The 27,330-nt window shown below is 46.0% G+C and overlaps 1 protein-coding gene across 1 annotated transcript in view; it reads left to right on the top strand.

Moving 5' to 3' along the window:
- DBX1 (developing brain homeobox 1) overlaps positions 1-27,330 on the top strand; it is a 135,008-nt gene that overhangs the window by 3,923 nt on the left and 103,755 nt on the right. The window contains exon 2 of the mRNA XM_088458955.1: positions 18,130-18,164. Coding sequence (XP_088315081.1) covers positions 18,130-18,164 — 35 coding nt within the window. The remainder of the gene's footprint in view (positions 1-18,129; positions 18,165-27,330) is intronic.

Genomic DNA, 27,330 nt, shown 5'->3' with positions numbered 1-27,330 from the left:
CTACAGGGGCCATTGCTTAAGGGGCCCTGCTTAATGGGCGCTGCTACAGGGGGCTTTGCATAATGAGCAGTACTACAGGGGGCACTGCATAAAGGGCACTGCTACAGGGGGCATTGCATAAGGGGCACTAGTACAGGGGCATTGCATAAGGGGAGGGGGGTCTATGCTGAGATGGGAGAGGGGTCAGCGAAAGAGCGGGTCTGTACTGTGAGGGGAGGAAGGGGGCTGTGATGTCAGGGGAAGGGTTGGGTTTAGGCTGCACAGTGGGTTAGGGTAGGGTTAGGATACTTACCGGCAGGTATCAGTATCCTAACCTTGTCGGGATGCTGGCATCTGGATCCTGAGCGCCGGCATCCCGTACCCAACCAATACCTACATACATACATACATAGCAAATGTTTTAAGGCCACAGTGGACCTTTTCTTAAGGGTGCTGTACAGGGGAATGAATCAGAAATTAAAATATAGTGCTATGGAATATTTGAGGGAGGGGGGCCCCAAAACTGGTATCTTGCCTAGGGCCCCATGAGATCTAAATCCAGCTCTGGCATGTATGACAGCAGATGCTGTAGGCCGCCTTTATGTCATAGATGGCACACAGAACAGCAGAAAGTACATTGACACCATCCTACAACCAAAACTTCTACCTTCTATCAGGGATCTTTTTCCAGATAATGCCCCATTTTTTCCCCCATCAGGATTCAGCTCCCTGTCACACTGCACGGACATGCAAACAGTGGTTCATGGAGAATGACGTACAGGTGCTGGGATGGCCAGGAAACAGCCCAGACCTGAAACCCATAGAACATTTGTGGTTCCGTTTTAAAAAAGTGGTACATCTGAAGCGTCCATCCAATAAAAGACAATTAATTGAGGCTATAATTGTCTCATGGCACAACATAATAAAGAAGGAAGAGCTCCAAACATTGGTTGGCTCAATGTCGCGTCGCTGTGCTGCTGTCTTGAAAAATAAAGGACACCCATCGAAATACTGATAGGACAGTAACATCATAAGTACACAGGGATTTTCACCCTAAGTGATGTTTTCTCTGCATAACTTCCCTTGTAATGCAAATATTTGACCTCTGTTTATTGTGTTCAATTCAGCATTAAATTCCCTTTCATTTCATATATGAATCATTGCACTGCGTGAAGTGTAACAGTCTGTTATATTATCTAATACACCCGGGTGCTAGATGAGAGTCTGTGATATTATCTAATACAACTGGGTGCTAGAGTGAGAGTCAGTGATATTATCTAATACATCCAGGTGGCTGAATGAGAGTCTGTGATATTATCTGATACACTTGGGTGCTAGAGTGAGAGTCTGTGATATTATCTAATACACCCGGGTGCTAGAGTAAGAGTCTATGATATTGTCTTATATACCCGTGTGCTAGAGTAAGGGTCTGTGATAATTTCAATTACACCCGGGTGGTAGAGTGAGAGTATGTGATATTGTATTATATACCTGGGTGCTAGAGTAAGAGTCTGTGATATTATCTAATACACCCGGGTGCTAGAGTAAGAGTCTGTGATATTATCTAATACACCCGGGTGGTAGAGTGAGAGTCTGTGATATTGTATTATATACCTGGGTGCTAGAGTAAGAGTCTGTGATATTATCTAATACACCCGGGTGCTAGAGTGAGAGTCTGTGATATTATATAATACACCCGGGTGCTCGAGTGAGTGTCTGGGATATTATATAATACATCTGAGTACTATAGTGAGAGTCTGGGATATTATATAATACACCTGGGTGCTAGAGTAAGAGTCTGTGATATATACCTGGGTGCTAGAGTGAGAGTTTGGGATATTATATAATACACCTGGGTACTATAGTGAGAGTCTGGGATATTATATAATACACCTGGGTGCTAGAGTGAGAGTTTGGGATATTATATAATACACCTGGGTGCTAGAGTGAGAGTCTGTGATATTATCTAATACACCCGGGTGGTAGAGTAAGAGTCTGTGATATTATCTAATACACCCGCGTGCTAGAGTAAGAGTCTGTGATATTATCTAATACACCCAGGTGCTAGAGTAAGAGCCTGTGATATTATATAATACACCCGGGTGGTAGAGTGAGAGTATGTGATATTGTATTATATACCTCGGTGCTAGAGTAAGAGTCTGTGATATTATCTAATACACCCGGGTGCTAGAGTAAGAGTCTGTGATATTATCTAATACACCTGGGTGGTAGAGTGAGAGTCTGTGATATTGTATTATATACCTGGGTGCTAGAGTAAGAGTCTGTGATATTATCTAATACACCCGGGTGCTAGAGTGAGAGTCTGTGATATTATATAATACACCTGTGTGCTCGAGTGAGTGTCTGGGATATTATATAATACATCTGGGTACTATAGTGAGAGTCTGGGATATTATATAATACACCTGGGTGCTAGAGTAAGAGTCTGTGATATTATCTAATACACCCGGGTGGTAGAGTGAGAGTATGTGATATTGTATTATATACCCAGGTGCTAGAGTAAGAGTCTGTGATATTATATAATACACCTGGGTGCTAGAATGAGAGTCTGGGATATTATATAATACATCTGAGTACTATAGTGAGAGTCTGGGATATTATCCAATACACCCGTGTGGTAGAGTGAGAATATGTGATATTGTATTATATACCTGGGTGCTAGAGTAAGAGTCTGTGATATTATATAATACACCTGGGTGCTAGACTGAGAGTCTGGGATATTATATAATACATCTGGGTACTATAGTGAGAGTCTGTGATTTTATCTAATACACCCAGGTGCTAGAGTAAGAGTCTGTGATATTATCTAATACACCCGGGTGCTAGAGTAAGAGTCTGTGATATTATCTAATACACCCGGGTGCTAGAGTAAGAGTCTGTGATATTATCTAATACACCCGGGTGGTAGAGTGAGAGTCTGTGATATTGTATTATATACCTGGGTGCTAGAGTAAGAGTCTGTGATATTATCTAATACACCCGGGTGCTAGAGTGAGAGTCTGTGATATTATATAATACACCCGGGTGCTCGAGTGAGTGTCTGGGATATTATATAATACATCTGAGTACTATAGTGAGAGTCTGGGATATTATATAATACACCTGGGTGCTAGAGTAAGAGTCTGTGATATTATATAATATACCTGGGTGCTAGAGTGAGAGTCTGGGATATTATATAATACACCTGGGTACTATAGTGAGAGTCTGGGATATTATATAATACACCCGGGTGCTCGAGTGAGTGTCTGGGATATTATATAATACATCTGAGTACTATAGTAAGAGTCTGGGATATTATATAATACACCTGGGTACTATAGTGAGAGTCTGGGATATTATATAATACACCTGGGTGCTAGAGTGAGAGTCTGGGATATTATATAATACACGTGGGTGATATAGGTGTATTAGATAATATCCCAGACTCACTCTATCACCCACGTGTATTATATAATATCCCAGACTCTCACTCTAGCACCCGGGTGTATTATATAATATCCCAAACTCTCACTCTAGCACCCAGGTATATTATATAATATCACAGACTCACTCTATGTACTCAGGGGCGCCGAGAGGGGGGGAGAGCGGGTACAGATTACCCAGGCCCTGGCTTCCTGAGGGGCCCGGTGGGGGCCCGGGTCTGGCGCCACTCCCCCCCCCTCACAGCGTGTGCTGAGTTGCAGTTGGAGACTGCTCGTGGCTGCTGAGCAGCAGTCACAGCGGTCTCCTAAGCCTGTGCGGGGGAGCGATCACACTGATCGCGCCCCCCCTGGCTTTGCGCCGGGCTGAGGGGGCCCAGAGTGCCCCCTATCCCCAGCATCGCTTCACGGCGCTGCAAATCTTTTTTTTTTCGGGAAGGGGGTGTGGCCACGCCTCCCGCGATTAGGCCACGCCCCCTAATACCAGGGCCCGCCACGGCTCTTGGCGGCCCTGTATGTACTATAGTGAGAGTCTGGGATATTATATAATACACAAACAAAAATGGCAGCTGCTCAATCAATCCAGCAGTACTAATCAGGTGCATGAAAGGGAGGGGTCACACTAAGTAGAAAAAGGAGGGGGGTTTAACCCCCTATTGTACCTCAGCACACTGAATAATACATGCAACAATATATGAAGACTATATGGTCATAGAAATTCAGAGATATTAGTTGCATGCATTTGCAAATACATGGGAAGCTGCTGGGCCACGTCACGGCTTCTCTGTTACCAGCAGTTCCTAACACTAAGGGGTTCACGTCCGGGGCGCAGTGCACCCCAAAAAACATCCAGCCCAGGACCCCCCCAGGGCATCACACGAAAATGGAAAAAGAGTGACAGTGCAGTGTAAAGTATAGCTGTGTGTGAGTAATCATTAAGTGTGGAATGAGAGGTTAAAATATATGTGAAAAAATACATGAATAATAAACAAACATAAAAGGTGATGTAAAAAGCAACTATGTGTATTAAGTGGTGATGCCCTGAGGAGGCCCAGCCAGACCAGTCCCGGGGGCACTACGCCCAAACGCTCAATATACCAATTCTAAGGCCTCATGATAAAGGCACATATATAATTTGGTCAAATGTGAGGCCTCGTGATAAAGGCACATACTTAAATGCATCCAAATTGAGAGCCAGCTTACCTGGGAGTCACCCCTGGGAACTCCAACTAGCACTACTAGAACCAGCATGCCCTACTAATGCTGGCTCCTTCATGCAACTCATAACAAACAAACAAAAATGGCAGCTGCTCAATCATTCCAGCAGTACTAATCAGATTGATTGAGCAGCTGCCATTTTTGTTTGTTTGTTATGAGTTGCATGAAGGAGCCAGCATTAGTAGGGCATGCTGGTTGTAGTAGTGCTAGTTGGAGTTCCCAGGGGTGACTCCCAGGTAAGCTGGCTCTCAATTTGGATGCATTTATGTGCCTTTATCATGAGGCCTTACATTTGACAAAATTATATATGTGCCTTTATCATGAGGCCTTATAATTGGTATATTTTACATTTGGGGTGAGCGTTTGGGCGTAGGGCCCCCGTGACTGGTCTGGCTGGGCCTCCTCAGGGCATCACCACTTAATACACATAGTTGCTTTTCACATCACCTTTTATGTTTGTTTATTATTCATGTATTTTTTCACATATATTTTAACCTCTCATTCCACACTTAATGATTACTCACACACAGCTATACTTTACACTGCACTGTCACTCTTTTTCCATTTTCGTGTGATGCCCTGGGGGGGTCCTGGGCTGGACGTTTTTTGGGGTGCACTGCGCCCCGGACGTGAACCCCTTAGTGTTAGGGACTGCTGGTAACAGAGAAGCCGTGACGTGGCCCAGCAGCCTCCCATGTATTTGCAAATGCATGCAACTAATATCTCTGAATTTCTATGACCATATAGTCTTCATATATTGTTGCAGGTATTATTCAGTGTGCTGAGGTACAATAGGGGGTTAAATCCCCCTCCTTTTTCATATTATATAATACATCTGGGTGCTAGAGTGAGAGTCTGTGATATTATATATTACATCTATGTACTAGAGTGAGTCTGGGATATTATATATTACACCTATATGTACTAGAGTGAGAGCTACTACTGGGGGCAATGCATAGGGGGGACTACTACTGGCAGCACTGCATGGGGGGACTACTACTAGGGTCAATGCATAGGGGGGATTACTACTGGGGGCACTATATAAGGGCCACTGCATAGGGGGACTACTACTGGGGGCACTGCATAGGGGGGACTACTACTGGGGGCACTGCATAGGCGGGCTACTGCTGGGGGCAATGCATAGCGGGGACTACTACTGGGAGCACTGCATGGGGGGACTACTACTGGGGTCAATGCATAGGGGGGATTACTACTGGGGGCACTATATAAGGGCCACTGCATAGGGGGACTACTACTGGGGGCACTGTATGGGGGGACTACTACTGGGGACACTGCAGAGGGGGGACTACTACTGGGGGCACTATATAAGGGGCACTGCATAGGGGGGCTACTACTGGGGCCACTGCATAGGGGGACTACTACTGGGGGCACTGTATGGGGGGACTACTACTGGGGGCACTGCAGAGGGGGGACTACTACTGGGGGCACTATATAAGGGGCACTGCATAGGGGGGCTACTACTGGGGGCACTGCATAGGGGGGACTACTACTGGGGGCACTGCATAGGGGGGCTACTACTGGGGGCACTGCATAGTTTGATTTATAATGAGAGGAAACTAATCATGCTCTGATGAAGGAGGAAAATAACATAATAATACTCTTATGGGTCAATATTATTTCATTCATATATTTGGGTGGAAAAAATAATATAATACGTACATATTTCTCTAAATCAAATAAAATACTAAGTGGTCAATATTAATTGTTTGAGGGTTTTAAATATATATATGACAATTTAATTTAACACCAAATAAAAAATAATATTTTCCCTTTCTCTCTAATCCAAATCAGCATTATTCTTGCAGCCAGTAATATTGGTAAGATGATATTGTCCCCATAACAGTGTTTTCTCCTTCATCAGTAAGTATCGATTGGCGTCACATAGATGCGGTGGTTTTGTCATTTTAAACTTACCACCCATTGCCAAACCACCGACTACTAAATCTGGCAGTATAGAACCTGGCGATGGATGCCGGCCAGAAAATGCAACCAAACCCCCCTATAGTACATTTATTACTGAACCTGATAGCAATGATGAGGCGTAGTTGGACTGTGATGGTTGGATGCTACAACATGGCAGAAACAAATACGTCTCAGGTCAGAGCTCTGGGCCTGATTCAGACCCGCTCGCGAGCGCATAGTGCTCGCAAGTGGGTCGATTTTGGGGTACTGCGCACGCACGTCGAGCGCCGCGCGCCTGCGCAAGCCCCGGAGCGAGAGAGAATGTCTCTCGTTCCGGGGCTCACTACAAAAGGGGCAGCTGCTGATGTTGATCAACTGCTCGCCCCGTTTTGTAGGCGGGGAAGGGGGGGTGGCTACACAAACGGAGGCGTTCCCTAAGGAACGCCTGCCGTTTGTGGGAGGCACCACTGACATCACCAGTGATGTCAGTGGAGAGCTTCCGGCTCTGTTAGAGCAGGAAGCTCTCTGGGGCTTGCGACAGACGAGACCCTACCACAAGGGTCACGTTGCCAGCCCCGATGGTCGCGACCATCGCCGCCATCACCTGGCCGCTCACAGCTTAGCAAGCGGCCAGGAGGCCGCATAAAAAAAAACCCCAAAATGCCCTGATTCAGAGCGAGCGCTCTTCAAGAGCGTCAAGAGCATCCGCCTCTGAATCAGGCCCTCTGTACACAATAACATAGACAAACCTTTGAAGGGATAATTCTGCATTACTAGAGATATTGGCGCACACATACAATGCTGTAATGTGACAATCTATTGTATGGGACTCTAGGGGTTCTATTTATTAAGCTTGATGGCGTTTCAGGCCACGGAAATTATTAACCGCTTAACTGATGTGGTCACATGGGATCCCCACGCAGCCAACTGTGCTTCAGCTGACAAGGTGCGACTGCACCACCCCGCTGTGTTTTTGAAGAGGAAATCCCTTCTACACGTGCAGGTCGTATCGCCTCCGACTCGCCGCACTCTCCTGCTGACCCGGCAATTTCTGATCGTTTTTTGCTGGAAAAAAATCGTCAGTTAAGTGTGTAATTGATCAATCAACCAATCAACCATTTTAATCCCTGTCCTAGCCCAAGCTAAGAAGTGCTACGTATATATTTCCCTGCCTTTGAGCAGACAATGCTTGGCGTGTAGAAGAATATTTTAATTTGCAATCTCGCATTTCACCAGGTACAACATTTTCCCAATGCTCCTGCACCTGCCGGACGGACAGACTTCGGGCCTCTACAGTGGCAGATGTTGACGAGAGACAAGTGTCCCGGTTCCTGCCAGGAATCTGTAGCAGCGGGAATGAGATCACAGCACAATCCGCGCCATGAATGTGTGGCTTTACAAACACCTGTATTAGCTCTGTGTCAGTGTGAGAGGAATGCTGTTAGACAAGTGGTAATCTCATAATCTCATCATTTGCATAGCCCTCATTAGCTGATTAGACCTGAGCGAGGCCTATTCCTTGGCCCAGTCTGCCTGGGTGGCTCAGTAAATGAAGTTACTTGGGGGGAATGCAAGACCTGCATGTGCGGAAGAGGATTAGAAGCATTAGAATTTGTGTGAACCGATGTTTCCATATTCTCCTGACTGGGTCGCAGTAATTGGATAGGCGGGGCAATGGCGGATCCATTGGATGTGTGTTTACATAGGGCAGACTCAATTTTGTTTCCTCAGCTCCCGGCCTTTGTTCGGCCTACATGCTTTGTCTGGGCGAGCCCTTAGCACCTCTGTGTTTTGGGTACGTTAAGACGATTCTGCTACATAAGAGAAGCCAAGAGATTTAGGCAGCAATGTAACACTCGGGCTGGTCTCAAGTGCCACTTCAGCTCAGCATAATCATCCCTAGGCCAATGTTATGAGAATGCCAGAGAAGATTGCAATCTACAAACACCTCTGTACTTTCTCCTGGAGATTTATTTGCTGGCTACATTGGGAATTAACAATCCCAGCATCAAACAGACCGCCGCCGACTTACAAGGGGACTGATACTTTTATAAGGATTGCTGTGCATGGTCTCCATTGTCCCTCCAAGTCATTTTTTATGCAGGAAAAATAAGAAGTTGTCCTTCTCGGCTGCACTGTTTGAGCAGCTGTAGTAATCATTGGCCTCCAGCAAATGTAACCAGCATTAAGCCTCTCTGGGGAAGCCGTGTTTTGTCCCTTATGTTGGTTTAACAATGCAGATAAAGCCATTTTGTTGAAAATTGTAACAGTCTTTTTAAATGCGAGACTCGAGCTTACAGATTACCTGACAACGGATCCTGCGCAGGGTTAATGCGATGGCATCATGCTCTCCCTATAATGGGGCCCATTAGTAGATCAGGGAGCGATTCTATGCAGGAGTGTCAATGAACTCTTGTAGAGCGCAGATAAACATATTCCCATTCGGCCCGAGTCCAATGCAAAATGGCCGCATGTGCGAGCAGCAGGCAAATTTACTGCCCAATGCAGTTATCGTTCGGCTTTATGCGTATAGTCATGCCGCCCAGTCTTACGTACTCAGCCGTCAGCATTAGTATTAACGTATATGATAGCGCTATTGTTGGGTGCAGAAGATCCATCCATCTTACGCACGCCTTAGAATAGCGCGGAAGTCTGGCTACACGAAATGTCGATGTCTGCGCAGGCGTCCGAATCCCAAAGGTCACCACTGTGAGACAGAGATCAGAATTACGCGCAGAGAGATTGATTTTCAGTGGACATTTCTAAGAGGTAACGGAGGTGACTCACCGAATGCGGGCGTTTCGCTGACAGCCATTGCGGCACAAGACGCATGTTCAGACGCCGAAATTGCACCTTTCATAAGGCTGGTGTGATCTTTGATGCTGAAACCGATGGCACATCTGCAACGCACTGCGACGGAATAGTGCCGCAGCCAGTGGGTCGATGTTTTCAATTAGTGAATGTGTTCGAGCCATACTACGCATGCATCCCAATGGTCAAAGCTCTAAGACGCAGATCAAATTGTGCACAGGGAGAGGTCATTTCAGTGGGCGTTTCAGGGTGGTAACGGGGGTGGCTAGCCAGACCCAGATGCGTCCAATGACGCAGTTGCACTGACTCCGGCGGCCATGTTCAGTTGGAGACATTGGCCCTGCCATAGTGTAGGTGCAATCTCCAATGGTGCGTCTTAATACACACAGCGGTGGATTAGCGCCACAGCCAGTGGGCGTCTCAGTACGGAGAGCATCGGTGGCGGCATTAGTCTCCACTTCTGAATCAGGCAGATAATCTTACTTTCTACATCTTTATTGTACAGTAACCCAGTGACTGTGACTTAGATCTATTCCCGGTACAACCTGTATCATGCAGCCAATATAATTACAGCAGGGCCTGGTTCAGACCTATGCGGCCCCCTATTCCCTCTCCATTGTCAGAGAAGAAGACATACAATGGGGTAGAGTAATCCAGACCCCTCAGGAACCGTTGGGCCCTAGGTGAGAGCCTGGGGTGATTACTGTATGGTCCGGCTCTGGTGACAGGCCCTCCTACAAAATGATAGACATGATCTGATTGGTTGCTATAGGCAATGCCACCGCTTTTTGGTTTTAGACACTTTAGTAAATATACGCCTTTGAGCGCCAAAACGCTCAGCGCAGCCCAGTCACCTGGTCCTGGTGCACTTAGAGGAGCTGATTGCCACAACTTGAGCAACAGTGTATGAGCGCGCATCTGTATATTTATCGGCTTCCCGATACGCTTTATCCTTGTATCAATGTTATGAACTGTAAATATAAAAGTTGTTCAGGCAACAAAATATAATTGGTCAGTCTGACCATGACCTCTTAGTACATATATAAATGAAGGATAATAATATATAATATAGTCAGGTTGGATCAAAACTCAAAAGTAGCAGGTTATTTTTTTTATGTCCTGACCTAGGCCATCAAATCCACCTTGTTCGCTCAATTACAAGCTATAAGGTACTGCCATACCACAGCAGAACAATGTGTATGATTGTGCCGCTATAGCGCTACATCTATACGGAATCAGTATGGCCGGCAGTTCAAATCCCAACAGCGGAAGCCCGGCAGGGGTGAAGATCCCGACTGCTAATTTAGGTAAGTACCGCTAGCCTAATTCCTTACCCTAACGCTAACCCTCCTTTAGGGGTACCTAACCCTAACCTCCCCCCGGGGGTGCCTAACCCTAACCTCCCCCCCCAAGTGCCTAACCCCCCTCTAAGTGCCTAAACCTAACCCCCCTTCCCTGCAGCCTAACCTTAAGTCTCCTGGGGGGGGTGCCTAACCCTAACCTCCCCCCGGGGGTGCCTAACCCCCCCTTCCCCTAGCCTAACCCTAACCCTCCTGGGGGGCTGCCTAACCCTAAATCCCCCTCGGGAGCCCCTAACCTAACCCTCTCTCCCCCCGGCGGGATATCAATGCCTGTCAGTAGACCCTTGCCAGGATTAGACAGTCGGGATGCCGACGGCCAGCATTTAGACTGTTGGCATCCCAACTACATAGTACATACCATCTATACTTAGGCAGGTATAGCCAAACCAGACCTCTATAAGCAGCATTAAGAGCTGTAATAATTCTTGTTCCCTCCAAACCAATTTAGGCCATTGTTTCAGACCCTCTGCAATAGGGTCAGCAGATCGCTCCTCTCTAATTTCAATAACTCAATGTGATGGTATTTTATTTTTATTTTTTTCCTTATTAAATGTAAGACTGTGTAAGTTGTTGTCATACATGGTGTGTGAATTAGGGCTCTATTTATTAACATTATTTTTACGCCCTTTACACTTTATTTTAGACTAAAATACATTTATTAAAGGGCAATTGGAGTAGAAGTCGGAAAATTCTACTCCAAACCTTAATTATCACATATTTTTAGTAAGCAGATCGCATTTCCCATAATAGTAATGGGAAATCTGATCTGCCCAGATTTACTAAAAATAAAATGTGCCAAAATACCGGGGGAAGCCCTGTGATAATAACGCCACCTGGAGAACCAGGGTTTGCACCGGTTCCTCGACTCCAGTGATCATCTGTGTGGTCTAAACCACACGCTGATCACTACAAACAAAAAAATTGTTAAAAAAAAACACTTACCTGTATCTAGGGATCGGTGATTGGTGCACCGATGATGTCCTCTGCGGCTCCGGTCAGCTGGTCTCCCGACTCTGCACTGTCTGAGCCCCTGGTCAGTTGCTGCATAGAGCCTGGGGGAGGTCGCAGTGCAGAAGACGGGAGATCAGCTGACCAGAGCCCCAGATAAAGGACCTTAGTCTTTGTATTTACGCAGTAACATTTGCATTTTATCATGGAGAGTGCAGAGTATCACACTACAGAAGAACATATATAACCAGAGAACACAAAAACAGGAAGCCTAAGCTGTAATAAAACCCTTCCAGCAAAGGTATCTGAAAGCAAAATGACATTACTACATCATGGCTAATAGGAGATTCCCAATAGTAGTTGGTGCTACAATCACCATGATCGCTGGGCAGTGGTCCTGGACCCTATTACACCTATGTTTTCCTATGGTATTCCCTGAAATGGAATCAATCTGTAATATTCATGTAGCCCCACCAATTCTAAGGATGGTAGGTATATATGTATATATTTTAGGGGTGTGCACCGGCCACTTTTCGTGTTTTGTGTTTTGGTTTTGGATCTGGATCTTTCTTCGTGTTTTGGATCTGGATTGGTTTTGCCAAAACCACCCTTCCGTGTTTTGGGTTCTGGGTTTTGTGTTTTGGATCTGTATTTTTTTTTAAAAAAGCATAAAAACAGCTAAAATCACAGAATTTGTAGGTTTTTCTGCTCCTATGCTATTATTAACCTCAATAACCTTAATTTCCACTCATTTCCAGTCTATTCTGAACACCTCACACCTCACAATAGTGTTTTTATGTCCAAAACGTTGCACCGAGGTAGCTGGATGACTATGCTAAGCGACACGAGTGGGCGGCACAAACACGTGACCCATCTAGGCGTGAAACTGCAGTGGCAGACAGGATGGCAGTTTGAAAAACTAGGCCCCAAACTGTACATAATGCAAAGAAAAAAAAGAGGTGCAAGATGGAATTGTCCTTGGGCCCTCCCACCCACCCTTATGTTGTATAAACAGGACATGCACACTTTAACAAACCAATCATTTCAGCGCCAGGGTCTGCCACACAACTGTGGCTGAAATGATTGGTTCGTTTGGGCCCCCACAAAACAAGCTGGCAATTAATGTGTCCCTGCACAAACTGGCTCTATGGAGGCAAGATGTCATCCTCATCCTCCTCATCCACCGATTCCTCACCCTCTTCAGTGTGTACATCCTCATCCTCACAAAGTATTAACTCGTCCCCACTTGAATCCACCACCACAGGTCCCTCTGTACCTTCTGGAGGCTGGTCTCCCTGGAAGAGCTGATAATTCATTTTGATGAACATCATCTTCTCCACATTCTGTGGAAGCAACCTCCTACGCCTTTCGCTGACAAGGTTCCCGGCTGCACTAAACACTCTTTCGGAGTACACACTGGAGGGGGGGCAACTCAGGTAAAATAGAGCCAGTTTGTACAGGGGCCTCCAAATTGCCTCTTTTTCCTGCCAGTACAGGTATGGACTGTCTGCCATGCCTACTTGGATGCTGTCACCGATGTAATCCTCCACCATTCTGTCAATGGTGACAGTATCATATGCAGTGACAGTAGACATGTCAGAAATTGTTGCCAGGTCCTTCAGTCCGGACCAGATGTCCAAACTTGGTCCTGCCTGCCCTGCATCACCGCCAGCGGGTTGCTTAGGATACCTAAGTTTTTTCCTGGCAGCCCCAGTTGCAGGAGAAAATGAAGAAGGAGCCGTTGACGTGTCACGTTCCGCTTCAGCTGACAGTGTGTTCACCAGCAGGTCTTTGCACCTCTGCAGGCTTGTGTCGGCCGGAAAGAGAGACACCACATAGGCTTTAAACCTAGGATCGAGCACGGTGGCCAAAACGTAGTGGTCTGATTTCAACAGATTGACCACCCTGGAATCCTGGCAAAGCGAATGAAGGGCTTCATCCACAAGTCCCACATGCCGAGCGGAATCGCTCCGTCTTAGCTCCTCCTTCACTTTCTCCAGCTGCTTCTGCAAAAGCCTGATGAGGGGAATGACCTGACTCAAGCTGGCAGTGTCTGAACTGACTTCACGTGTGGCAAGTTCGAAGGGCTGGAGAACCTTGCACAACACGGAAATCATTCTCCACTGCGCTTGAGTCAGGTGCATACCCCCTCCTTTGCCTATGTCATAGGTGGATGTATAGGCTTGTATGGCCTTTTGCTGCTCCTCCATCCTCTGAAGCATATAGAGGGTTGAGTTCCACCGCGTCACAACCTCTTGCTTCAGGTGATGGCGGGGCAGGTTCAAGAGTGTTTGCTGGCGCTCCAGTCTTCGGCACGCAGTCGCTGAATGGTGAAAGTGGCCAGAAATTTTTCGGGCCACCCAAAGCGTCTCCTGCACGCCCCTGTCGCTTTTCAGAAAATTCTGCACCACCAAGTTTATTGTGTGAGCAAAACATGGGACGTGCTGGAATTTGCCCAGATGTAATGCCCGCACAATATTGGTGGCGTTGTCAGATATCACAAATCCCCAGGAGAGTCTAAGTGGGGTAAGCCACTGGGCGATGATTTCCCTCAGTTTCTCTAAGAGGTTGTCGGCGGTGTGCCTCTTACTGAAACCGGTGATACACAGCGTAGCCTGCCTTGTAACGAGCTGGCATTTCTGAGATGCTGCTACTGGTGACGCTGCTGCTGTTGCTGCGTAAGGTGATACATCTACCCAGTGGGCTGTCACAGTCATATAGTCCTTAGTCTGCCCTGTTCCACTTGTCCACATGTCCGTGGTTAAGTGGACATTGTGTACAACGGCATTTTTCAGGACACTGAGGACACTTTTTCTGACGTTTCTGTACAGTCTCGGTATCGCCTGCCTAGTGAAGTGGAATCTAGACGGGATTTGGAACCGGGGACACACTACCTCCATCAATTGTCTAAATCCCACTGCACTAATGGCGGATACCGGACGCACGTCTAACACCAACATAGCAGTCAAGGCCTCAGTTATACGTTTTGCTTCAGGATGACTGCTGTCGTACTTCATCCTCCTCGCTAAGGACTGTTGGAGGGTCAATTGTTTAGTAAAAGTAGTGGTGTTCCTACTTCCTCTCTGGGATGATGAACGACTCCCAGCAGCAGCAACAGCAGCAGCGGCAGCAGTAGGCGTAGCAATGCAGGATCCTCCAGAGGAATCCCGGATAGGAGAGTCAGTCATGCCAGTGACATGGCCTGCAGGACTACTTCCGATCCTGACTAAGGAGGAAATTGACGAGGAGGGAGTTGATGGTGTGGTTTGCAGGCGCTTGGATACAACAGGACAACGGGATTTAGGTGTCCCTGGACTGCTTACGGTCTTAGCCAAAGTTTCTGAACTTGACAGTAACTTTTTATGAACGCGCTGCAGGTGCCGTATAAGGGAGGATGTTCCTAGGTGGTTGACGTCCCTACCCCTACTTATTTCACCTTTACATATGGTACATATGGCAAGACAGTTGTTGTCCGGATTTGGATAGAAATATTGCCAGACCAAAGAGGTGGAATGTTTGGTCTTCTGCCCAGGCATGACCGTGATGGGCTTTTTCATCCCACGGACAACAACTGTCTCCCCCGGAGCCTGATTTAAACAAACCACATCACCATCAGAATCCTCCTCGCCAACTTCCTCCTCAGCGCCAGCTACACCAGTATCCTCATCCTGTTGTACTTCAACAGTGACATCTTCAATTTGCATATCAGCAAGTGGACTGTGGGTGCTCCTTTCAGCACTTGCAGGGGGCGTGCAAATGGTGGAAAGAGCCACCTCTTCCCGTCCAGTGCTGGGAAGGTCAGGCATCGCAACCACCACCACACTTGGACTCTCCTTGGGGATTTGTGATATCTTCTTAGAAAGCACAGTTCTTCGCTGTGCTTTTGCCAGCTTAACTCTTTTGATTTTTTTAGTGGGAGGAGGGCTTCCATCGTCATGTGAAGCTGAACCACTAGTCATGAACATACTAGGGATCGACCTTAGCCGTTCCTTGCCACTCCGTGTCGTAAATGGCATATTGGCAAGTTTACGTTTCTCTTCAGCTGATTTAAATGTCTTTTTCAAGGTCATTTTCCTGAACTTTGCCATTTGGGATTGTATGTGCCCTCTACTATGACATTGGGCATCGGCCTTGGCAGACGACGTTGATGGCATGTTATCGTCTATGTCATGACTAGTGGCAGCAGCTTCAGCACTAGGAGGAAGTGGTTCTTGATCTTTCTCTATTTTATTTTTATCGGAGAAAGTTTGGTCCTCCATTTATGTTATATCGATTTGATATATACGTGTGGCTAAACACAGAAAATAATTTTTTTTTTGGTTTGGACTGGAGTGTACTTTGGGGGTTACAGCACCCTTTAACGGTCAAGCCAGCCGGCCCTTTACTTATGACACAGGCGCACGCTTGGCACTACTTTGTTGATGCACGTGCGGCTACTGCGCACACAATTCACAAACACAGAAAATAATTTTTTTTTTGGTTTGGACTGGAGTGTACTTTGGGGGTTACAGCACCCTTTAACGGTCAAGCCAGCCGGCCCTTTACTTATGACACAGGCGCACGCTTGGCACTACTTTGTTGATGCACGTGCGGCTACTGCGCACACAATTCACAAACACAGAAAATAATTTTTTTTTTGGTTTGGACTGGAGTGTACTTTCGGGGGTTACAGCACCCTTAACGGTCAAGCCAGCCGGCCCTTTACTTATGACACAGGCGCACGCTTGGCACTACTTTGTTGATGCACGTGCGGCTACTGCGCACACAATTCACAAACACAGAAAATATTTTTTTTTTTGGTTTGGACTGGAGTGTACTTTCGGGGGTTATAGCACCCTTAACGGTCAAGCCAGCCGGCCCTTTACTTATGACACAGGCGCACGCTTGGCACTACTTTGTTGATGCACGTGCGGCTACTGCGCACACAATTCACAAACACAGAAAATAATTTTTTTTTGGTTTGGACTGGAGTGTACTTTCGGGGGTTACAGCACCCTTTAACGGTCAAGCCAGCCGGCCCTTTACTTATGACACAGGCGCACGCTTGGCACTACTTTGTTGATGCACGTGCGGCTACTGCGCACACAATTCACAAACACAGAAAATAATTTTTTTTTTGGTTTGGACTGGAGTGTACTTTTGGGGGTTACAGCACCCTTAACGGTCAAGCCAGCCGGCCCTTTACTTATGACACAGGCGCACGCTTGGCACTACTTTGTTGATGCACGTGCGGCTACTGCGCACACAATTCACAAACACAGAAAATAATTTTTTTTTTGGTTTGGACTGGAGTGTACTTTCGGGGGTTACAGCACCCTTAACGGTCAAGCCAGCCGGCCCTTTACTTATGACACAGGCGCACGCTTGGCACTACTTTGTTGATGCACGTGCGGCTACTGCGCACACAATTCACAAACACAGAAAATAATTTTTTTTTTGGTTTGGACTGGAGTGTACTTTCGGGGGTTACAGCACCCTTAACGGTCAAGCCAGCCGGCCCTTTACTTATGACACAGGCGCACGCTTGGCACTACTTTGTTGATGCACGTGCGGCTACTGCGCACACAATTCACAAACACAGAAAATAATTTTTTTTTGGTTTGGACTGGAGTGTACTTTCGGGGGTTACAGCACCCTTTAACGGTCAAGCCAGCCGGCCCTTTACTTATGACACAGGCGCACGCTTGGCACTACTTTGTTGATGCACGTGCGGCTACTGCGCACACAATTCACAAACACAGAAAATATATTTTTTTTTAGCACTTGGGGGGAGCACCCCTGATGGACAGAGCACCCCCTGGACAACACTACAGCACTCCTTTAGGACTGGGACACTGCACAGGACTTTGGAGTGGACACAGCCCCTATGGAGAACTGACTGCACAACACAGTCCAGCCAGCCCCTATGGACTTTGAAGTAGTGGACACAGCACCTATTAACAACAGCAGCACAGCACAACACAGCCAGCCCCTATGGACTTTGAAGTAGTGGACAACAGCAGCACTACACTACACTACACTACACAGCCCTAACTCCCACCCTCCCTCTTCACTGTCCACAGCCGAGTGAGAAAATGGCGCCGACGCGGGTACCTTATATAGGATCCAAAACCCGCGAGACTCGGAAGGCGGGATGATGACGTTTTGCCTCGATTTCAGATCCGAGTCAGGCGGGAAAAGTCGAGCCTGACTCGGATCAGACTCGGATCGGGGGGGTTCGGGGGGGTTCGGATTTCAGAAATCCGAACCCGCTCACCCCTAATATATTTTATCCTTATATTGTGTGCCTCCACCTAGGCTATTTTATAAGAGCTATCCTAGGGTTGCCCTAATATATAATTTGTATAATGAAATGTTTTGTTTGGATTCAAATATTTACACAGTACTTTTAAATCGACATTTTATACATTGCACTTAAATCAACACCTGTCTCCTTTCTTCCTTCACAGCTTCCCGATGAAAGACGTCCGTCAGATACCTTACGGTAAGTAGCTCTATACACGGTTATTCTTTTTATACATATATTGTCATCATATATCAGTATACGCATAAATATACAGGTAATATCACAATACAATTCCCATGAACATTCCCTCCACATGCAATAAATCCGCTATACTGTAATTAAACTATACTGATGGATTTCTGTAAATAACATTCACAGTTAAAATATATAATAGTCAATTCCGTGAAGAGAATAAATGAAGATGAGTCTATATCAAGAGTCCTGTCTCTTCAACTAAAATGTCTTAGTCCTAAAGAGTAGAATCCAGGATTATCCTAGGCAAAAGAATAAGTTTATAGGATGAGCCCCAGATTTATCCAAGTTTATGCATCCTTTTAGGGCTTATATATATGTACGAAAATCCTGTGACTCTGTAACTTACATAAAGATATACATATAAGTCTCTAGAGTTTAGTAGCCAGTGCTTTATCTACTGCAATACCCCTACTCTGAATTCCAAACTTGAGATCAGAATTCACACTGTACTATATATGTGTAAGGTCTGCTACAATTGTATCCTTCTTCTATTTGATACTTTTCTCCTGCGTTGGCTATACAGGTGCATATAGCAGTATTATATCCCTTAATTCATAGTGCCTTGCTGACAAGAAAGGGATTCTCTCTGATATATCCCCTGCTGTATACTTATAAATGATGCCAGTCTGCTTTACTAATGATGCTTGTAAGTGTGGTGTGGGGCTTTTATAGTACTCACACCCACTCTGGATAGCTGTCAGGGACTGAAAGGGTTACACTGTATCAACTGCTGAGGCGCTGGCTACACTCCGCAGCTCTCAGGCTGTCAGCGTATCTCCAGCTCCTGCTCACACATCAGGCTCCGCCTCTCCTACTCTCCGCCTCCTGCGTGACCTCAGATCAGGGGATGCTCCTTCCGATGATGCGGCTTCCTGTTGCCGCTTACCGCCGGAGCCAAAGCCAGAACACACAGCTCTGTCTCCGGCAAACACAACGGTAATGCCCACTCTGGCTTCAGTGCTGGAGCTCCCGGCCGCTGCCGCTACTAGCGCTCACTCCTAAAGTAGCGCCAGAGAGACTCCCAGCATGAGCACTGTTGGGGGAACTGCAGACTGGACTCTGCGCCAGCACCCCTATATATCCCCCACAGCACGAGCATCCCTACCGCACCTAACTGCCACTGGCCACCTAACTGCCACTGGCAACCTAACTGCCACTGGTCAGAGCTCATGCCATTCCTGGCACTTTCTAAACTACCTCGTGCCGCTGCACTGGCTAATACCCCAGACCTATATGTTCACAATACAGAAATGTAATTACATACATCTATATTATTTCCATACATTGCTCTATAATAATTATAGTATAAACCTATTATTAAACATTCAGATAATTTATATATTAACCCTTGTGTGTGTCCTGAACCACTGGCTTATATTCATGTATATTTTTAGCCATAAATTCATATGGCTACATTCAGATTTTGAGCTTGCAGCATACTTGTCTACCGTCACGGAAAGGCTAGGAGGCTCCCGAAAATTGGGTGGCGCTCTCGGGTGCCCAAAAAGCTGTACAAGAATCCCTGAGACTGGCCGGTGACACAATTCACATTGAATATCATCATTGTGGCTCCGCCCCTGCTTAATAATGCAAGTAATCACAGCATTGTATAATGGGGGCGGGGCTATAATGATACCATCGTCACCGTGCCCTGCAGATCTGCCCACCTTCACTACTCCACCCCCAACAGTGCCAACCTCGTTGTCCTCTCAGCCAAAATTTCAGCAAGAATGACTTACAGCAACCACAGCAAGACACCCACCTGATAGAGTATCGGGGTGACAGCAGGCTGGGTGTGACCTGATAGCAGAGTATAGAGGTGACGGCAGGCTGGGTGTGACCTGATAGCAGAGTATGGGGGTGACAGCAGGCTGGGTATGACCTGATAGCAGAGTATAGAGGTGACGGCAGGCTGGGTGTGACCTGATAGCAGAGTATAGAGGTGACGGCAGGCTGGGTGTGACCTGATAGCAGAGTATGGGGGTGACAGCAGGCTGGGTATGACCTGATAGCAGAGTATAGAGGTGACGGCAGGCTGGGTGTGACCTGATAGCAGAGTATGGGGGTGACAGCAGGCTGGGTATGACCTGATAGCAGAGTATAGAGGGTGACAGCAGGCTGGGTATGACCTGATAGCAGAGTACAGAGGTGACGGCAGGCTGGGTGTGACCTGATAGCAGAGTACAGAGGTGACGGCAGGCTGGGTGTGACCTGATAGCAGAGTATGGGGTGACGGCAGGCTGGGTGTGACCTGATAGCAGAGTATAGAGGTGACGGCAGGCTGGGTGTGACCTGATAGCAGAGTATGGGGGTGACGGCAGGCTGGGTGTGACCTGATAGCAGAGTATAGAGGTGACAGCAGGCTGGGTGTGACCTGATAGCAGAGTATAGAGGTGACGGCAGGCTGGGTGTGACCTGATAGCAGAGTATAGAGGTGACGGCAGGCTGGGTGTGACCTGATAGCAGAGTATAGAGGTGACGGCAGGCCGGGTGTGACCTGATAGCAGAGTATAGAGGTGACAGCAGGCTGGGTGTGACCTGATAGCAGAGTATAGAGGTGACGGCAGGCTGGGTGTGACCTGATAGCAGAGTATAGAGGTGACGGCAGGCTGGGTGTGACCTGATAGCAGAGTACAGAGGTGACGGCAGGCTGGGTGTGACCTGATAGCAGAGTACAGAGGTGACGGCAGGCTGGGTGTGACCTGATAGCAGAGTATAGAGGTGACGGCAGGCTGGGTGTGACCTGATAGCAGAGTATAGAGGTAACGGCAGGCTGGGTGTGACCTGATAGCAGAGTACAGAGGTGACGGCAGGCTGGGTGTGACCTGATAGCAGAGTATAGAGGTGACGGCAGGCTGGGTGTGACCTGATAGCAGAGTATAGAGGTGACGGCAGGATGGGTGTGACCTGATAGCAGAGTATAGAGGTGACGGCAGGCTGGGTGTGACCTGATAGCAGAGTACAGAGGTGACGGCAGGCTGGGTGTGACCTGATAGCAGAGTACAGAGGTGACGGCAGGCTGGGTGTGACCTGATAGCAGAGTACAGAGGTGACGGCAGGCTGGGTGTGACCTGATAGAGTATGGGGGTCTTGACCATCGTCACCATCGGACTTGCGAGTGAAACCCTGTGGTCGGGTTTCTCAACCACAAGCCCTGGAGTGATTTAGGCTCTATCAGAGCCAAAATCACTCCCACTGATGTCAGTGGGGCCGGCTTCAGACGGTAGGCGTTCCCATGGGAACGCCTCCGTCTGGCAGGCATGCCCCCGGCACGCCCACCAAAGGGGGCATGCTGTCAATCAACATCGACAGCACGCCCCCTTTGGTGCGAGACCCGGAGCGATGGAAAGTCCTTCGCTCGCCGGGTCTCGCGCATGCGCACGACGGAGCTCCCTCCGTCGTGCACATGCGCAGTGGGAAACATCGACCAACTTGCGAGCGTACTGCCGCTCGCGAGTGGGTCTGAATGACCCCCTATGTTCCCTATCACCTGCTCACAGACATACACACTTGGGTTAATTTTTTTAAGAGCCAATTAACCTACCAATATATTTTTGGAATGTGGGAGGAAACCGGAGTACCCGGAGGAAACCCTCGCAAGCACAGGGAGAATATACAAACTCCACACAGTTACGGCCATGGTGGGAATTGAACCCATGACCTTATTGCTGTTAGGCAGTAACGCTAACCATTACACCGTCTGTGTATGTGACGGAGCTGTTGGTGCTGGTGGCGGTTAGTACAGCTCGTACAGCTTAACCAGCACAAGTGACAAATCACACAGGGATATCAAGGGGTAACAGTGGTATGCAGATTTTACAAATTGCCAGCTCGGAGCTCAGGGTGTTGCTGGGCCTTGTAGTGCACCGGGCGCGGTAGTGGCGGATGGTAGTGGTGATGGTGATGCCATGTACTATACCGGTGGTGGTATAGTATACTTGTGGCCCAGCTATGTGGCTCTGGGTCGGTCTGTACTATGAGAGTCTCCTGGGTCCGTCTGTCCTCATAGAACACCAGGGAGCAGAGACACCACTCATAGACAGTAACGTGTGTCAGAGGTCGGGTCTGTCCGTCTGAGCTGTGATAGGTCCTAGTGACCGCTGGCTCAGTCCTACTTGTCAGATGCTGGAGGGAATCAGCACATGAGCAAACTCCTTTTTCAACACCTGTAATGTCAGATCATTTATATAGCACATCATTGGATTTCTCGGCAAGGCCCAGCATCAATTGGTACTGAGGCTAAATGAGGATGGTCTGGGCCCTCGGTGCAGCTTTGGGCTCCACCATTGGTTGTGCCTAGCTAAACTCCTCTGAGTGTGAGCTCAAAATCCAAACCTAATATCTTGCACGACCCTGAACCTCAGATCTGTGATGTCACTCTCACACTATCCTGGTGTCATCCCAATATATATGCCGAAGTTCATAACAACTGACGATTCAGTCGGCATTTTCAGGTCAGCAGATCCTGACGTCACGCCCAGGTTTCGCCTTGTAATCGCTCTCTCCCTGCCTCCAGCCCGATGACTTTTTTTTTTTTTTTACTAGTCTGATCTGTCATTGCCCTTAACAGCTAAACAGGTCCCAGCCCTTATTGATCTCTTAATTTATCTTTTCTTAACTCGGCTGGCACCGTATGGTGCTGTGTGTTCGCGGTATTGAGGCCAAACACCCGTCTGTTCATATTGTCCTGACTGGTTAGGCTGGGATATAAAGGGGGGAGCAGGTGGTGTGACTAAAGTAGACCCTTCACAGAAAAAGAGAACCTCGGTTCTAACCAGCCAGCTATCTCCACCCTCCAACTGTTCCACATTAAAGCACTGAACTGTGGCGCTACAGTCCCACTTTTACACAACTGCTTTACAAACCAGGGAGAATTTCCTTTGTGCAAATCTCTTTGTTAATCAACAGACTGGAGAGGAAGGGGGGGGGATCCTCAAAGTAAGTGTATTTTAATATGTATGGAAAATGAGCACCGTGCAACCGCCAATCATGGGAGATTATTCAATATGGCTACAGATGCTTTATTTCATAAATATTTAGGGGGTTTGGTGCAGGGACAGCGCTGCGCTCTAGGCGGTACGTTTTATTCTGCTACACTCACAGAATCTGCTCAGAATTAGCCAATGACTAACACCGGTTATTAATGGGTCGTCCGTCTGGATAAAATTGTAATCGATAAATAAAAGAGAGACTTCGCAGCACAGCATCCAACCTCAGACCATCAATTATTGATACATACTGTATAATATATAATAGATATAAAACAAAATTCTATCTATCCCCATCAGTTACATATGAGATATACCCCGATAAATGCAGAAGGCTGTACAGGGATCTGTGACAAAGGACATGTTATGTTTATATTTCCCTCAAACTTTTCATTAGTTTTATATTTTCTGAAGTTTTTTTTTTTTTTTTAATTTCAATCCAAGATGGAAAATGTATCCAGATCTTCATTCATTGTTTATGGGGTGGGGGTAATAAGTGTCACCTCTAATAATGGTGTATAGTGTTATTTTGTGAGTCAGGGATTACAGCTGCCTGGAACCTCCTCATGTAAAAACTTATGGCCATAACAAGAAATAACAAACAATTTATATGTGTTTTTGAGGTATCTGCTGGCTATAATTATTATACAATGTGCAAGAAAGTGCATATAAATTGTACAATTGTTACATTGTTGTAATTCATATTCCTACCTGTATTGTATGTATGATGTGTATGCTGGTTGCATTCCACGGCTTGGTGTCTCGGCTCTGGAAACCCTACATTTGCCCCTGTAAGAATTCCATGTAATGTAACCTGTCCGCTGACCTTAGTTACATTTCCCTGCTTTGATATTTTGAGCTTGTTGCTGTAATACTTTAACTTTCTAAATCTATACTTATAATAAAGTTGTAATAGTTGTGTCTGTACATAGAAATGTTGTGGATAAATGTTCTCCTTGGGACTGTGTATGAACTATGGAGACAAAAAAAAAAAAAATTTGTTCTGAAATTTTGTTTGTTCATTCCGGCATCACACAAAAACTACGGGATGAATTTGGACTGCGTTTTCAATATTGTATAGCTTAGCCACCTAGTAAGAAACTGAGGTATGTATTATGTCAATGTGACATCAGGGAGAGGTGCAAGTCCAAAATATCTATATGTATATAAATATATACACAATACTGTATATACATATACTGCACACCCCAAATGCAAACAGTTATATATATATATATATATATATATATACAGTATGCATATATAAATACTGTACACACACATATTTATACATACATATATATATATATCTCAAGATCTATTTTGTGGAAAATCCAACTATATTTTAAGCACTAATTAGGCAGCTTATCTTTACTCATAAAATTACAGTATACATTTCAATCCAGTAGATAGCGCACCAAGACAACAAGTACATATTATAGAAATGCTGGTCATGTTACTTGCAACCTTTCAGAGTTACTGTAGGTTAAGTGGCTTGCTCATGAGTTAGTTGCCCCAAGCATCTTTTTGTGTTAATCACTGAAGGAAAAATTGCAAATATTGTTTACAAAGACATTTTGTGATCAATGTCTACAATATAAAATATACATCACAATATTAGATGCCACTACTGTCTTTGTGAAATTAGTTCTGCTGAGCAATTACAGACATCCACACGAGCCCATGCTTTCTACTAGATGGCAAATGTTATGAAACAATAAAATGACTCCACTCGCAGAGACCACGCAGACCCATTGCAGAGTGATTGACAGGAAGTGGGCATTTGGGGGTGGTGAAGGGGGAGTGGTAGGAGGACCGCAGGTGTGCCTGACTATTTGAACGCCACTGCAATGGCATACGCAGCTTGAGTACTCACTGCATGCGACAGGGTTAGAAAATTCTGAGTAAGGTCTGACCTTGTGTAATTGTGCTTCAGGCTTCGATGTTACTTGTTGGTACCGATGTTTTTTTTTTGCGATTTGCAAAGTATTATGGATGTAAGTAAGGAGAAGTGGGTGTCTTTATGTTGGGCTGCGACATAGCGATTGCATTCTTTAGCATATTTTCACAGCGGGTTTGCTTGCGTAATCGCAGCTGCGATTGCAATAGCAATCCCTAAAGAATCAGGCTTACTGTTGCTTACAGGTGACTCACTATTAACAGTACAGTACAAGGCTATAAGATGTGACTGCTTGCGTTATTATGTGCTGTGCAAGTCATTGATTCACTGTAAAGTTATGTACTGTACATTAGCACCCCTTCACTTCAGGAATAATCCTATAACATGAATCCTGTCATTATAGAGATTATATGAGATAAATTGAAATATAGCTTTTTCCCTCTGCAGTGATGTGCGGTCAGGTGAGGCAGGGAAAGCAGGTGAAGCAGGTGAGGCAGAGCTTCTCCTGTCATACTTAGGTATACTCCAGAGTTAACTATAAAAATTATCAGAAAAATTTTAAGAAAATATTATAAATATCCTCTTTGTATTATTCTAAACATTTTTTATAGTCAATACTCTGGAGTAAAAAGTCTATGGCAGGTGAGGCACTGCCTCTCCTGTCTACCTTTTCCGCACATCCCTGATCAAATAGAAGTAGGGACATCCTGAATTCATTGCAGGGAGCCTCCCTCCAGCAATTTGCAGGACCCCAAACAGCATGCATTTTCTGGGGTGAGATCATGTCAAACATATCTTATTGACTTTTTTGACTTGGTGACTAAGAAAATAGATAAAGGGGGGCTACAGATATAGCTTATCTAGACTTTAGTAAGGCTTTTGACACTGTTCCACATCGCAGACTGTTAAACTGGAAAGCATGGGATTGTATACAATGATAGCTGAATGGATAAGATCATGGCTGCAGGATAGGAAACAGAGAGTTGTAGTAAACAGAGAGCAGTCTCAGGAGGGAGATGTTACCAGTGGAGAACCTCAGGGATCTGTACTTGGACAAGTGACATTGCAAATGGTATTGAAGGGAAACTATGCCTTTTTGCAGATGAAACAAATGTATGTAACAGAGTAGACACACCAGGAGGGGTAACACAAATGATTGATGATCTAGGTAGACTAGAGGAATGGTCAAGAACGCGGCAACTACAGTTTAATGCCAAAAAAATGCACGATCATGCACTTGGGTCTCAAAAATCCAAAGGTTAAATATAGTATTAATGGCACTATACTGGAAACTTCTGAGGAGGAAATGGATCTAGGAGTCACTATTTCAGGTGACATAAAGGCAAGCAAACATTGTAACAAAGCAATGAGGAAGGCCAGTCAGATGCTTGGTACATAGGGAGAGGAATCAGTAGCAGAAAGAAAGAAGTGATAATACCACTGTATAGGTCATTGGTACGTCCTCATCTCCAATACTGTGTTCAGTTCTGGAGGCCATATCTCCAGAAGGATATTAATATATTAGAGCAGTGATTCCCAACCTCGGTCCTCAAGGCACACTAACAGTCCTGGTTTTAGTGATATCCATGCTTAAGCACAGATGGTTAAATCAAAATAACTGAGGTAATGATTAAGTCACCTGTGCTCAAGTATGGCTATCCTTAAAACCTGGACTATTAGTGTGCCTTGAGGACCATATCCCTGTATTAGAGACTGTACAAAGTAGGGCAACTAAAATGGTGTAAGGTCTACAGCACAAAACTTACCAGGAAATAATAAAAGTTCTTAATATGTATAGTTTGGAGCAGAGAAGGGAAAGGGGGACGTGATAGAAACATTCAAATATATAAAGGGTTTTAGCAAGGTAAAGGAAGGAGACATTCTTCAAAGAAAGAGAAGTATTAGAACAAGAGGACATGTACTGACACTGGAGGGTGGTAGGTTCAGGGGAAATTTGAGGAAAAATTACTTCACAGAAAGGGTAGTGGACAAGTGGAATAGCCTCCATCAGAGGTGGTAGAGACTACGACAGTAGAGCAATGTATACATGCATGGGATAGACATAAGGATATCCTTCAGAAGAAGTAAGGATCAATTATAAGGGCTGAGGTAACAATATGTTTATAAATGGGGCAGACTAGATGGGCCAAGTGGTTCTTATCTGCCGTCACATTCTATGTTTCTATGTTTAAATATCACCAAATTTCCAGCACTATATACT

This window comes from Taudactylus pleione, unplaced genomic scaffold (assembly GCF_031769625.1).
Source record: "Taudactylus pleione unplaced genomic scaffold, aTauple2 ptg000875l, whole genome shotgun sequence".
Lineage (NCBI taxonomy): Eukaryota > Metazoa > Chordata > Amphibia > Anura > Myobatrachidae > Taudactylus > Taudactylus pleione.
This window is presented reverse-complemented; position numbering and strand designations above follow the sequence as displayed.